At 47.3% G+C, this 14,611-nt stretch overlaps 1 protein-coding gene across 1 annotated transcript in view; it reads right to left on the bottom strand.

The window, feature by feature from the left end:
- Positions 1-260: 260 nt before the first annotated feature.
- Positions 261-14,611, bottom strand: part of fbrsl1 (fibrosin-like 1) — a gene marked incomplete at its 5' end in the record, with an annotated part of 24,036 nt that continues 9,685 nt past the window's right edge. Inside the window, 6 exon segments of the mRNA XM_084308126.1 lie at positions 261-2,859; positions 4,758-5,022; positions 5,957-6,046; positions 7,672-7,749; positions 12,925-13,054; positions 14,023-14,095. Of these exon segments, the coding sequence (XP_084164252.1) occupies positions 1,557-2,859; positions 4,758-5,022; positions 5,957-6,046; positions 7,672-7,749; positions 12,925-13,054; positions 14,023-14,095 (1,939 nt within the window). The 3' untranslated portion in view covers positions 261-1,556.

Consider the following 14,611-nt stretch of genomic DNA (forward strand, 5'->3'; position numbering starts at 1 on the left):
CCACGTCGCTCCGCCTTCGTGATTTCAAAGTAATAGCTTTCTACGAGATGAACAAAATAGCGTGATGCGAGCAAGCCCGAGACCCGGAGCGCTATTGGCGTACCTATAAAGCTCTGTCTCCCCCCCCACCCCCGTGATTTATACATTATTGTCAAATCAACATTCCACTCCGTCGCCTTGGGTTACAGACTCATTGTAAGATGGATTCGGTGCCGACGGACGTTGGCTAAAAATGAAAGACCAGAAAACAAATGTTAGACATTAGGTCCAAACTTTATTCCGTACATTTTAAACCATGAATGTTCATTTTAAATTTTTTTGCACGCCTAAAACTCTACTTGTTTTGTATACAAGAGTCTAAGAAAAACAACTGCACAACACCACAAGGTCGACAGAGAAAGTCCTATTGCCGCCAACTCAGAAGTGTCTTCCTTTAGATGTCCGGGGCTGTCTGCTTCTTCTGCTCCAGTCTATCTGTGGCCTGAAGACTTAAGGTTCATAATTCTGTCATTTCCCATTGGCAAATAAAACATGTTGTGTTAATCCCAAGTTCCTTTCAATATCACCATTAGGTTCTCTCCAGGTGGCCTCAATTGGGGTACTATCTGTTGCTTTGCATAGATTGCAGATGATCCGTCTAGGCCCCCCTCACAACACCTTTCCTCCATGCTTCCCCTCCATGCTTCCCTCCCATTGGACAGGTTTGTCTGTTACCATGGTATCCAACAGGGAAGTGTTTTTTCATTGATTTTGATTTCATTTTGTTTTTCTAGAAACATTTAAAAAGCCTAATAAATTTACATGGTAATTCTGCAGCGAAGGAATATCAACAATATATTTACACAGGTTTTTCTTTACAGAGACCGCACAAAGACCTCATAATATATATTTATCTGCATATCTCAAAGGCAAAAAGAAAAAAATTAAAATAAAGAAAGAAAATGTTGTCATGTAACATTGTACATTGTCATTATTGATGAGGATTTCCTGGTACCATGAGGTGAAATGACTGTTGAGAAGGTAGAAAGAAAAATCCAGTCCTTTTTCCGTGGGCCATAATGGATATGTCTCACAATCAACTGGGATAAATATTGGGAAAAAAAATTTACTTAATGCACAAAATACAATGAAATCCATAAAAATGATGACGCCTATACACGGAAAACAAGGATAGGAAATGTACAAACCCATTTCAGATTATCTCTTTCCGCAAAAAAAGCAGGAAAAAAATTGTTTGGATTAATATATTAATATTATCAAATTTTTTAAGTCGGATATAAACATAAACACATATTCGTGTTTTTCTCTTTACCGACGTTTATCCGCCTCCAGTCCGTTGAAAATAAAAGCGTAGCGTGTGCTTAATCAGCCTTACACGTGTTTACTTTATACAATCATACCATTTCCTCAGGGCTCCTCGCTCCTCTCTGGTGAAGAGCAGTGCATTGTGTTCACAATAAGATTTCAAATTAGAGGGGGGGGGGTGTCGGGGGAGGGGGGGGAGCATGTGAGTGCTTCTAGTTAAGCGCTTGTGTTCTTTTGTTTTGTCTGAGCGGCTACCGCGCCTCTACCTCTTTGGGGTTGCGGGAGGGGGAGTAGTCCCGTGGGTCCTGGGCACTAGTGAGGGGTGTAGTCCTTCTCGGGGAGGCCGGTCTGGCGGCGCCCGCGGGCACAAGGGGAGGGGGGGCGCTGAGCGCGGCCGTGGGGGGCGTCCTGTTGAGCAGGCCGTTGTGCCCCGCGGAGGGGCTGAGTCTCGGGTAGGGCATGCCGCCCAGGTGGGGCATGAAGGGGGCCATGTGGGCCAGGTGGCCCTCCATGGGCGACTGGTGGAGCTGGTGGAGGCGCGCCCGGTCCAGCTCCTCGCGCAGGTGCAGGCGCTCCCGCTCCTCCGCCTGCTGCCTCATGCGCTCGTGCTCCCGCCGCACCTCCAGCAGGTGCTCGTGGTGGGAGTAGTCGTGCGCCTCCCGCTCCCGGTAGGCGCGCTCCGCCTCGTACATGGTGGGGAAGCGGTGGCCCTGGTCCGCGCGCAGCTGGAAGTCCATGCGGCGCTGCAGGTCCAGGCTGCGGTAGGCCTCCCTCAGGGGGTCCCAGGGGAAGGCGTGGTGGGGCAGGCGCTCCCGGCCCGCCGCCGCCAGCGGGCTCACGCCCATGAACGGAGCCATGCGCGCCCGGTCCAGCACGTTGAGGCTGCCCATGTGGTGCATGGCGCTCATGGAGAGGGGCAGCGAGTGGCCCATGGGGACCCCGTGCAGGCTGGCGGTCTGCATCTCGTTGCCGCGCGGGGATGGCGGGTGCGGCTGCTGGGACAGAGAGGGGTGGTGGTGGGACAGGTGTCCCGGCTGCGTGAGAGGAGCAGGGGGCGCGGGGGCGGGCGGCTGGGGGGCCGGCTCCGAGCTCACCACCATCACCTCCTGCTCCTCCTTCCTCTCCTCCTTGATCTTCATGTCGTTCTTCACCTTGTGTAAGTCCCCGGGCGAAGGCTGTTTCCGGTCTCCGTCCTTGAGCGTCGGCGGGGGACCGCCCACCATCTTCATCGCCTGTTCGCTGATCTTAGAGTACGGAGAGGGGGAGCGATGGAGGGGCTTGATGGAGTCTTCTGAAGATCTCCTGTCCATCCCGTCCTTCCCCCCCGGCGAGCGGCTCTCCTTGACCTTGATGTCCCCCAGCATGGCGGCTTCTCTGTGGCGCTCCAGCAGCTCCTTCTCGGCCTCGCGCACCCGGTCCACGCTGCCGCTGTGGTGGCGGCCCGAGTCACTGGAGTTCTGGCTGTTGGATCGGATCAGGTTACTGATCTGGTAGCTGGCGGGCGCCGAGGCCGGAGAAGATCGGTTTGAGTGACGATTGCGATCCATGGAATCTCTGTGATGTGACAGAAAACAAAATGGGAGCAGATGAGATCATATTCTATTCTGGGTCCACTTTTATTTACATGATACGTACATAATATGGTGTTTTCTTTTCCGCATTGTGATGTTAATTTTTATGCAGATGATAAAATGTTGTACGCCACTGGCACTCACAATTTACAGTCTGCCTTTGATCTTAAATGCCAATAAAACCAAGTGTATTTTATTTTCGAGGCAATATTATTTTATTTATTAAAATAAATGTAATACATTTTATTTTGTGTGGCAATATTCCTAATAGTATCCATACACGTCAGGGTTCTCACTTTTAAATAGTAAAATCTGTCTCCCCAAAAAGTATTTAGGAATTTGGTTAGACCCCTTCTAAAAAAGTATCTTGGAAATACATTTCTCACTCACCATTGTGTTTTACTGTATAGGAGTGGGATGGCCTTGTATTTTATTCTCGTCTCTGCTTATGAAACTTCCCTATTATCTCTGCTCTTTGATTGCTTTTAAATACAGCACACGTGGTACTAGGTCACAGGGTCACTTCTGCTTTAGATATACCACATGTAAAAACTGAGCTTGGTTTTGAAATATTATGGAGTTAGAACATTTCATTCCGTTAGAAGATTCTAAAGTTTTGAACTCTGATATTTTAGACGTTGTACTTGTACTCGATATCGCTGACATGTCTTGTTGATGTTTGAATTTTTGTCGGAACTGTGCTCGTTTGCCCAAAGTGTTTTTATGTGTTCTTACTGTAAACATGGAAACGAGATCTCGGCCTCATGTGTTTTTCCTGTATAAATAAAGGACAACTAAAATAAATACGCCGCTGTCTGTCTGTTACACATGAGGCATGTTTCCACCACAGATGTGAAAATCTGGATCAAATCGAAATCTCCATGCAGTGGACCGCAGAAAGTGACATTCCATTTTAGGCTGCGCCCCCCCACGTGATGCGTGCTGTTTACCCCAGCTATCCTGCATGGCAAGAAGCCCAGCGCAACGCATGAGAGTGTGGCTGTATAGCGATACTACTGTGGGGATGTCTGAGCCACAATGTGCGGCCCTTGTTCAAATGTAGCACTTTGTAAGAAAGTGGAACATTTTGACAATGAACAAAAAAGGCATAATATGTTGCAAAATGTTTTGATCGTTGTGGAGTACAGAATCCTTTTGAACCCTTTCACTACCACACTACAGAAGGTTAACGGAGTGTGGTAGTGATAGGGTTAACCTTCTGTAGTGTGGTGGTGAAAGGGTTAACCTTCTGCAGTGTGGTTGTGAAAGGGTTAACCCTTTGTCACGTGGCAGTGAAATGGTTAACCTTCTGTATTGACGCAGTGAAGGTGTTAACCCGTTGGTAGTGTGGTAGTGAAAGGGTTAACCCTTTGGTAGTGTGGTAGTGAAAGGGTTCATTCTCCCTCAACCATGCATCAGCCAATACAGAACTGCCAGGCAGGTGATTTTCCTGACATAGAAGTAGCATAACCTGTGCAACTTTGCGGTCATATTTCACAGAGAAGGCTATCAAGGCTTTAATAGTCTCTCTTTATGGGGCTTACTTTATGGCTGGCTGGGTGACTGAGATCGAGCTCTGGAAGGGGGCCAAACAAGTCCTTGTTTTTTGATCAGGTAAGGGGAGTTGTACCTTATAATTTCTCTGACGATAGCTACACTAGAAGCACTATCGCTAGAACCTATCTAGGAATCAAACTGTAGATAGATCAAGTGAATTGATCAAAGTTAAGGTTTTAATGCCAAGAAATGTTTCAATGTTTTTGACCGCAAAATATCATAGTCTCCATAGCAAAGTATAGGACCAGGGGGGCGGGGCTAAACATATGTGGTCTTTTAACCTCCAATTAACAAGGACGTTGGTCCTCAAAATGGACGACGGACCTGTCTTTATCCTTCTCCTCCTTCCCGATGGACGAGTCCCTTTTCTCTCGCTCTCTCTCCCGCTCTCTCTCCCTCTCCCGTTCCCTCTCCCGCTCGTGGCTGTTGGCCGAGCTGCTCCTCTCCGCGTCCGCAGACTTGGGCCACTGGGGCGGGGTGGGGAACGACGGCGGCGTGCGGTGGAGCCGGTTCCACGTGTCGTGGTGGGGGCTGCCGAAGCCGGCCAGGCCCCCGGGGATCTCCTTGGGACCGAACACGCTGTTGTTGCCTGGAGGAGAGGAGACAAGACCAGGAGTTAACTACGCCGATAAAAGGCTCTTGGTTGGACACATAAAACAAGTGGCAACTGAGAAGGAGGAGGAGGAGGAGGAAGAGGAGGAGGAGGAGGAGGAGGAGGAGGAGGAGGAGGAAAGAAAAGGAAGCAACAACAAAAGCTTCGTCATTGTCTCTTGAGGTTCTTTCGCTGAAGCTCTGCTTAGAAAGACCAGTTAGAGGTTAATGGCCCCCCTCCCCACTATGTATTTATTTGCTGCTGAACCGAGGACCCCCCCCCACACACACACACCCACCCTCCCCTCCTCATTCACTGCTCTTGATTCTCAGGACCCCTTTTCACGGGATGAAGGGGGTATAGACTCAATTGCCCTCTGGGGTTGAGGGTTGTGAAAAGCCAGGGAGACCTTAGCATTCCATGGCACGTCAATTCCTCTGACATCCATTTCGCTACAGGGCAACCGATTTGGCAGAGGAGAATAGGAGAGAGAAAGAGAGAGAGAGAGAGAGAAACAGAGAGAGAGAGAGAGAGAGAGAGAGGGGGGGGGAAGAGAGAGCCCTCCACAGTGGTGTGAGGGGGGCTTGTCGAATAATTAATAGATGAATAGCAACCAAACAGCAGGCCTGGGAGTGCGTGTTGGCAGCGTAGCAGCCGCATTAAAGCCAGGCTACTGGGGGGGATAGAAGGGGGGGGGGGGGGGGGGGGGGGCGGTGCCGCGCTGCCTGCCTCGACGGTGCTCCCGGTGGCTGGGGGTGGTTTTGGCATTAGCGAGCACAAGCTAAGTGCCTTGATTTCTCTCCTCACGGCCCTCCCTGTGGTCTAACTCTGAGCTGCTCTGTTCTGGTGTGTATCGGCCATCATGTGGGGGCCAGGTCGTGGGGGAGGAGGAGGGGGGATGGAGAGGAGGGGGGGGGGGGCCGGCGCTTACCAAGCGAGGGGTTGCCTAATCCTCCAAAGGCACTGCTTGAGAGGTTGCCGAGGTTACCGCCTCCAAAGGTACTGGAGCGACTGAAAGGATCTGCAAAATGCCAAACAGGGATTAGCGAAAGGGGGCCGACTAGAGAGAAGCCCCCCACCCACCCGTTCCACTTGGCTTTTCTCTTACAAGCCAGCTGTGGTTTTAGCGCTGCCACCCTAGCTCTCTCTCTAGTCTGATAATCCCGCTGTAGCCAGGCCTCCTCCCGGACACTGCTGGACCGACTCACCCACTGTCTGTTCCCTGTTTGGGCTAAGGGGTACCGCACTGCCTGATGGGAGAATGAGTTCCATACTGTTCCATACTCTAGTAGTCTGATAATCCCGCTGTAGCCAGGCCTCCCGGACGCTGCTGGGACTGAATCACCCACTGTCTGTTCCCTGTTTGGGCTAAGGGGTACCGCACTGCCTGATGGGAGAATGAGTTTCATACTGAAGTGGGGGGAATGGACTACAAGCTGGACAAGGGAGCTGGAAGGTAATGATTCCATAAGGGTAGACAAACGACAAAGACTCGATTGGCATCAATGTATTGAGGCCGCGCATGGTGTGTCATACCTAAAAGGATCCACTATAAGCTTACAAATAATATGCACACACAAGTATATATACCCACCTGAGCAGTCGGTGAAGAGCAATAATCAACTCATAGTGTGCAATCCCTTTTTAATTTGGTAAAACGCTTGAGGAAATGCACAAGTTATCTAGCGTTACAAAGAGGGCTTTAAAGATTTCCAACAGTGTAATGAATGCAGCACTAGGGCTTGTCGATATATCAGAAAAGACAACAACTGGAAAATCTCTCCTGCCTCACACTCGAATTCCCTGGACAGGATTTTCACCTCACATCTTTCTCCTCTCTGCACCGTGTGTTTATAAACTCAAATTGGATTGACTCAAGGGCTTATCCCCGTGAAATCACCTTGCCGCTCCGAACCCAAACAACGTCTCCGATAGAAAGGATGGAAAAAAAGAAAAGAAAAACCTCCCATTACTCTGCCTATGAAAGGCAAGCTGAACTTTAAGAGTCCATAGAAATGCGGGGGCATCAAGGTAACATGTCATGTTTGATGGGGGCCATCTGCCTCGCGCTCCAAGGCAATACGACACTGGGCAGGAGTGTAGTGGTACTAACAAAAAGAAAGAAAGAAAGAAAGGGGAAAGAAAAAGCGCAAAGGAGGGGTGAAAATGGAGATTTGAAAGACTAGGCCAGCGGTTGTCCTTCTCCGTGGGCCCAGACAGGGGGGTTATTCAAGGCTATCTGTTATGATTCACTGGGGCTGGAGTTTTTTTTTTTTTTTTTTTTTTTTTACAAACGTTCTCCACGACTCCGGCGGTGAAAACTGGGCTCAAGGCGCGGAGCAGCAGGAAGGACTACACTCCCAACTGCAGAGTAACCTCCACATGAACCTCAAGATGAAAACCATAAATATCTCGACTTCAGCAGAACTGTCAAATGACACCTTAGCGACTTGTAAAGTATTTGAAATATGAGTGTTAGAGAGAGAGAGAGAGAGAGAGAGAGAGAGAGAGAGAGGGAGAGAGAGGGGGATAGAGAAAGAGAGAGAGAGAGAGGGAGGGAGGGAGAGAAAAAAGGGAGAAGGAAGGGTATGAAAAGGAGGTGTAAAAAATATATATATATGTGAAGGCGGGGTTACTTACACTTACCTGCCAAGTGGCTGGGAGGCAGGAAGCCACTGTGGTGGGGGGCGTGGCCGTAGGGGGAGGGGGGCGGATGGCCAGAACCTACCAGAGAACATGTGGGGAGACGGAGTGTTAGCAGTGGAGATAGAACATATGGAGACAGAGTGTTAGCAGTGTAGATAGAACATATGGAGTGTTAGCAGTGGAGATAGAACATATGGAGACAGAGTGTTAACAGTGGAGATAGAACATATGGAGACAGGAGTGTTAGCAGTGGAGATAGAACATATGGAGAGACAGGAGTGTTAGCAGTGTAGATAGAACATATGGAGAGTTAGCAGTGGAGATAGAACATATGGAGAGTTAGCAGTGTAGATAGAACATATGGAGAGTTAGCAGTGGAGATAGAACATATGGAGAGTTAGCAGTGGAGATAGAACATATGGGGAGTTAGCAGTGGAGATAGAACATATGGAGACAGAGTGTTAGCAGTGGAGATAGAACATATGGAGAGTTAGCAGTGGAGATAGAACATATGGAGACAGAGTGTTAGCAGTGGAGATAGAACATATGGAGACAGAGTGTTAGCAGTGGAGATAGAACATATGGAGACAGAGTGTTAACAGTGGAGATAGAACATATGGAGAGACAGAGTGTTAGCAGTGGAGATAGAACATATGGAGACAGAGTGTTAACAGTGGAGATAGAACATATGGAGATAGAGTGTTAGCAGTGGAGATAGAACATATGGAGACAGAGTGTTAACAGTGGAGATAGAACATATGGAGACAGAGTGTTAACAGTGGAGATAGAACATATGGAGACGGAGTGTTAGCAGTGGAGATAGAACATATGGAGACAGAGTGTTAACAGTGGAGATAGAACATATGGAGAGTTAGCAGTGGAGATAGAACATATGGAGACAGAGTGTTAACAGTGGAGATAGAACATATGGAGACAGAGTGTTAGCAGTGGAGATAGAACATATGGAGACAGAGTGTTAACAGTGGAGATAGAACATATGGGGAGACAGAGTGTTAGCAGTGGAGATAGAACATATGGAGAGTTAGCAGTAGAGATAGAACATATGGGGAGTTAGCAGTGGAGATAGAACATATGGAGACAGCGTGTTAGCAGTGGAGATAGAACATATGGGGAGTTAGCAGTAGAGATAGAACATATGGGGAGTTAGCAGTGGAGATAGAACATATGGAGAGACAGAGTGTTAGCAGTGGAGATAGAACATATGGAGACAGTGTTAACAGTGGAGATAGAACATATGGAGACAGAGTGTTAGCAGTGGAGATAGAACATATGGAGACAGAGTGTTAACAGTGGAGATAGAACATATGGAGACAGAGTGTTAACAGTGGAGATAGAACATATGGAGACGGAGTGTTAGCAGTGGAGATAGAACATATGGAGACAGAGTGTTAACAGTGGAGATAGAACATATGGAGAGTTAGCAGTGGAGATAGAACATATGGAGACAGAGTGTTAACAGTGGAGATAGAACATATGGAGACAGAGTGTTAGCAGTGGAGATAGAACATATGGAGACAGAGTGTTAACAGTGGAGATAGAACATATGGGGAGACAGAGTGTTAGCAGTGGAGATAGAACATATGGAGAGTTAGCAGTAGAGATAGAACATATGGGGAGTTAGCAGTGGAGATAGAACATATGGAGACAGCGTGTTAGCAGTGGAGATAGAACATATGGGGAGTTAGCAGTAGAGATAGAACATATGGGGAGTTAGCAGTGGAGATAGAACATATGGAGACAGAGTGTTAGCAGTGTAGATAGAACATATGGAGAGTTAGCAGTGGAGATAGAACATATGGAGACAGAGTGTTAGCAGTGGAGATAGAACATATGGAGACAGAGTGTTAACAGTGGAGATAGAACATATGGAGACAGAGTGTTAGCAGTGGAGATAGAACATATGGAGAGTTAGCAGTGGAGATAGAACATATGGAGACAGAGTGTTAACAGTGGAGATAGAACATATGGAGACAGAGTGTTAGCAGTGGAGATAGAACATATGGAGACAGAGTGTTAACAGTGGAGATAGAACATATGGAGAGTTAGCAGTGGAGATAGAACATATGGAGACAGAGTGTTAGCAGTGGAGATAGAACATATGGAGACAGAGTGTTAGCAGTGGAGATAGAACATATGGAGACAGAGTGTTAGCAGTGGAGATAGAACATATGGAGACAGAGTGTTAGCAGTGGAGATAGAACATATGGAGAGTTAGCAGTAGAGATAGAACATATGGGGAGTTAGCAGTGGAGATAGAACATATGGAGACAGCGTGTTAGCAGTGGAGATAGAACATATGGGGAGTTAGCAGTAGAGATAGAACATATGGGGAGTTAGCAGTGGAGATAGAACATATGGAGACAGAGTGTTAGCAGTGTAGATAGAACATATGGAGAGTTAGCAGTGGAGATAGAACATATGGAGACAGAGTGTTAGCAGTGGAGATAGAACATATGGAGACAGAGTGTTAACAGTGGAGATAGAACATATGGAGACAGAGTGTTAGCAGTGGAGATAGAACATATGGAGAGTTAGCAGTGGAGATAGAACATATGGAGACAGAGTGTTAACAGTGGAGATAGAACATATGGAGACAGAGTGTTAGCAGTGGAGATAGAACATATGGAGACAGAGTGTTAACAGTGGAGATAGAACATATGGAGAGTTAGCAGTGGAGATAGAACATATGGAGACAGAGTGTTAGCAGTGGAGATAGAACATATGGAGACAGAGTGTTAGCAGTGGAGATAGAACATATGGAGACAGAGTGTTAGCAGTGGAGATAGAACATATGGAGACAGAGTGTTAGCAGTGGAGATAGAACATATGGAGACAGAGTGTTAACAGTGGAGATAGAACATATGGAGACGGAGTGTTAGCAGTGGAGATAGAACATATGGAGACAGAGTGTTAGCAGTGGAGATAGAACATATGGAGACAGAGTGTTAGCAGTGGAGATAGAACATATGGAGACAGAGTGTTAGCAGTGGAGATAGAACATATGGAGACAGAGTGTTAGCAGTGTAGATAGAACATATGGAGTGTTAGCAGTGGAGATAGAACATATGGAGACAGAGTGTTAGCAGTGTAGATAGAACATATGGAGAGTTAGCAGTGGAGATAGAACATATGGAGAGTTAGCAGTGGAGATAGAACATATGGAGAGACAGGAGTGTTAGCAGTGGAGATAGAACATATGGAGACAGAGTGTTAGCAGTGGAGATAGAACATATGGAGAGACAGGAGTGTTAGCAGTGTAGATAGAACATATTATGGGGATACAGAGTGCCTACTGTGGAGAAGAACATTTTTAATTCTGACCCCTGTCCCACAGTGACCTTATGACCGCGACTAAGATGTGAACAGTAAGATCGTTCTCAAACAGCCATGTTTAAGTTGCTAATTAGACGGTAGATGATTTCTGGGAGGGCTAATATTAGTGAGAAAAACCCAGAGAGTAAATTAGCATTTGATATTATCTTTATCTTTTGATGCTGCTGTGTGTGTGTGTGTGCGTGCGTGCGTGCGTGCGTGCGTGTGTGTGTGTGCGTGTGTGTGTGTGCGCGTGCGCTGCTTGTTGAGGTCAGTTACTGACTGAGTAAAAAGCTGACCTCTTTTACAAAGCTGAGTGTTGCTTTCACCCATATTTCATGAATTGTTAATGAAAGAACCAATTACACAAGTGTGTATGACACAAAACGGCATAATTACTAGTGAAAGGCCGATCGCCTCGCCGCTGCCCTCCAACACGGAGAGGTGAATCAGTCAATTACCACACAGGGAGTCATCTATATTCATCAACACATCTGACTCCCCTGACTGGAAAAAACATTTACCACAAAAACACTACAATTAAGCCCACGCAATGGAAGAGGAGGAAACTCAAAAAGAGAATAATGTAGCTTCATTACTGCTGTGTGAAAATATATTTTTTGGGAGAGGTAGCTATACATTTAACAACTGCTAATTTGCATACAGAGAAAAGCCCCAAATTCAAGGATGGGATAGCATCTGTGTGTGTGTGTGTGTGTGTGTGTGTGTGTGTGTGTGTGTGTGTGTGTGTGTGTGTGTGTGTGTGTGTGTGTGTGTGTGCGTGTGTGCTTTTTTGAAAGGATTGCTTTGTTTTATGATAACAATCACTGCTTTCTATATAATTTAGTAATACTATAGTTTATAATTTAGTTTTGATTTGATCACCAGCTTGATTTGGATGGTCAATGGATGTTTAAATGCATACCAATATCATATTGATATTCAGGATATTTGAGCATTCCATTTTGGTAGTTGGCGCATGCTAACATCATATCCCCTAGATAATGCCCTGCATGAGCTTTTATCCTGATCATGAGAAACCTGGAATAAGATACTAGCAAGTAGGGCCGTACACGTTGAAGCAAGTTGAAGTCTGAGGAAAAGCCTTGCTGCTTGATGCGTTACTACGTAAACTCCTTCAACAGGAGCTATTGGTGTCCGGATCTACTTGTTCGTATCTTATGGTATTTTTTGGATCCAGCACCCATCCTATAGACCTGTTCACCGTTTACAAACATACCGTGTTCGAGCAATCAGCAATACCAACTGAGTCACGTGACTAAGTTGCCCCGGACCTGCGCTGGTGCGCTAAAAGAATAATACAACAGGGTTCTATGGAGAAACCACGGCACTCCTCTGACTAAAAGTTGTTTCAAATGAACACGGCTGGATGTCATTTTGCCAAATCAGCATGGCTGTGAGTGCGAGTCTTTCACCTTTTACATATCTAGCTTTGCCATGGATTGATTGTTTAGATCGCTAGCATGGCTAACAAATGCAAATATATTGTAGTCTGCCCCGTTGTGCTGACCAGGATTATGTTCCTTTCTGCCCGGTGATGCGCACGCACACTGGGTCTGACGTATACGGCGAACAGGTCTATTGGGTATTGAGATGCATGTGTCTTCTTTATGATTCACAGTTACCTGTGACATCCCAACGTTCACCAGGATACTGAAGCATGTTAATACCTTATCCCATTTACTGTGTGGTCCGTTAAAGTTCCGTTTCCACGGTAACACTCATAATAATCCATTTACTCATTTATATGTGGTATATTGGTGCTAATACGTTTAAAGACAGTGCCGGAGATATAAACTAGTCCTCTGGAATACTGTGTGCATGTTAAAAACGGAGTCACTGAGTCACTAGTTGAGAGCCAAGGGGCCCCTGCGGTGGATGTTGGGAGACCCCTCTGACCTGTAGAGAAGAGGGGTCGCGCCAGGTCATGTGGGTAAGGGAACCCAGGGAACACTCCTGGGGCTGGGGGGCGACTGAACAGGTCCAACTTGCCATTCATGTCCAGCTTGTGAGGATCCAGCTGCATCTGCTGTAATAGAGAGAGAGAGAGAGAGAGAGGAGAGAGAGAGAGAGAGGAGATAGATAGATATATGATAGATAGATAGAGTGTGAGAGAGAGTGTATGTGAGGTGAGTGTGTGTGTAGTGAGAGAGATGTAGAGAGAGAGGAGAGAGAGAGAGGTAGAGAGAGAGAGAGGTAGTGAGAGAGGAGAGAGAGAGAGAAGAGGAGAGAGAGAGAGAGAGGAGGGAGAGAGGGAGAGAGAGAGAGAGAGAGGACGAGGGGGAGAGAGAGAGAAGAAGAGGAGAGAGGAGGAGAGAGGGAGAAGGAGAGAGAGAGAGAGAGAGAGAGAGAGAGAGAGAGAGAGAGAGAGAGAGAGAGAGAGGAGAGAGTGAGAGAGAGAGAGAGAGAGAGGAGAGAGAGAGATGGGAGAGAGAGAGAGAGAGAGGAGAGAGAGAGAGAGAGAGAGAGAGGGAGGAGAGAGAAGAGAGAGAGAGAGAGAGGTAGAGAGAGAGAGGAGAGAGAGAGAGAGAGAGATGAGAGAGAGGAGAGAGAGAGAGAGAGAGAGAGTGGGGGTCAGTAAGCAATCAACGATGACAACACTTCCAGCCCAATAAGTAGTGAAGGGCTTCTTATCCCCTCTTCAGCCCAACTGGGTGACAGATCAGAGGCGTACCGCCACCGTCAACAATGGCTCCAAGTCCCTAATCCCGGCCCAGTGTGTCATAACAAAATATGTGTTAAGCTGATTAGGGACCAAAGCCACGTGAACGAGGGTGGTGTGCGTCTGTCTGTGGGGCCCCGCGAGGGAGCGACGACGCGACTGGCATTTTTGCAGAAGGGGTTTCCGGGGGCGCGACCAAAACAAACGCCCTCTCTGCCACAGAGGAGCGGGGATCCTTTGGAGAGTGGAACACTTGGGCAGCGTGCTCATCCTCTCCTGGCTCCCTCGGCCACAAACACACAAGTCTCCACTGTGATCCAAGCTGGCAGGCTCACCTTCATCTTCTGCTGGTGGTGGTAGATCTGCCAAGCGATCTGGACGTGCACCGCACACTCACTTGCCAGGTTTCTGAGGAGTGCAGGGAGAGAGAGAGTCACACTGGTTAACCTACCGGCCCCTGATGATGGTGTGGTATGGTATGGTATGGTGTGGTATGGTGTGGTATGGTATGGTATGGTGTGGTATGGTATGGTATGGTATGGTATGGTATGGTATGTATGGGGTGTGGTATGGTATGGTATGGTAGTTCGTGTGGTATGGTATGGTATGGTATGGTATGGTGTGTGGTATGTGTGGTATGGTATGGTGTGGTATGGTGTATGGGTGGTATGGTGTGGTATGGTAGGTGGGTATGGTATGGTATGGTGTGGTATGGTATGTTGGTGTGGTATGTTTGGTATGGTTGGTATGGTGTGGTATGGTATGGTATGGTATGGTGTGGTATGGTATGGTATGTTGGTATGGTTGGTGTGGTTGGTATGGTATGGTATGGTATGGTAGGTTGGTATGGTGTGGTATGGTATGGTATGGTATGGTATGGTATGTATGGTATGGTATGGTATGGTATGGTATGGTGTGTATGGT

The sequence above is a fragment of the Notolepis coatsorum genome (genome assembly GCF_963971535.1).
Source record: "Notolepis coatsorum genome assembly, chromosome: 2".
Taxonomy (NCBI): Eukaryota; Metazoa; Chordata; class Actinopteri; order Aulopiformes; family Paralepididae; genus Notolepis; species Notolepis coatsorum.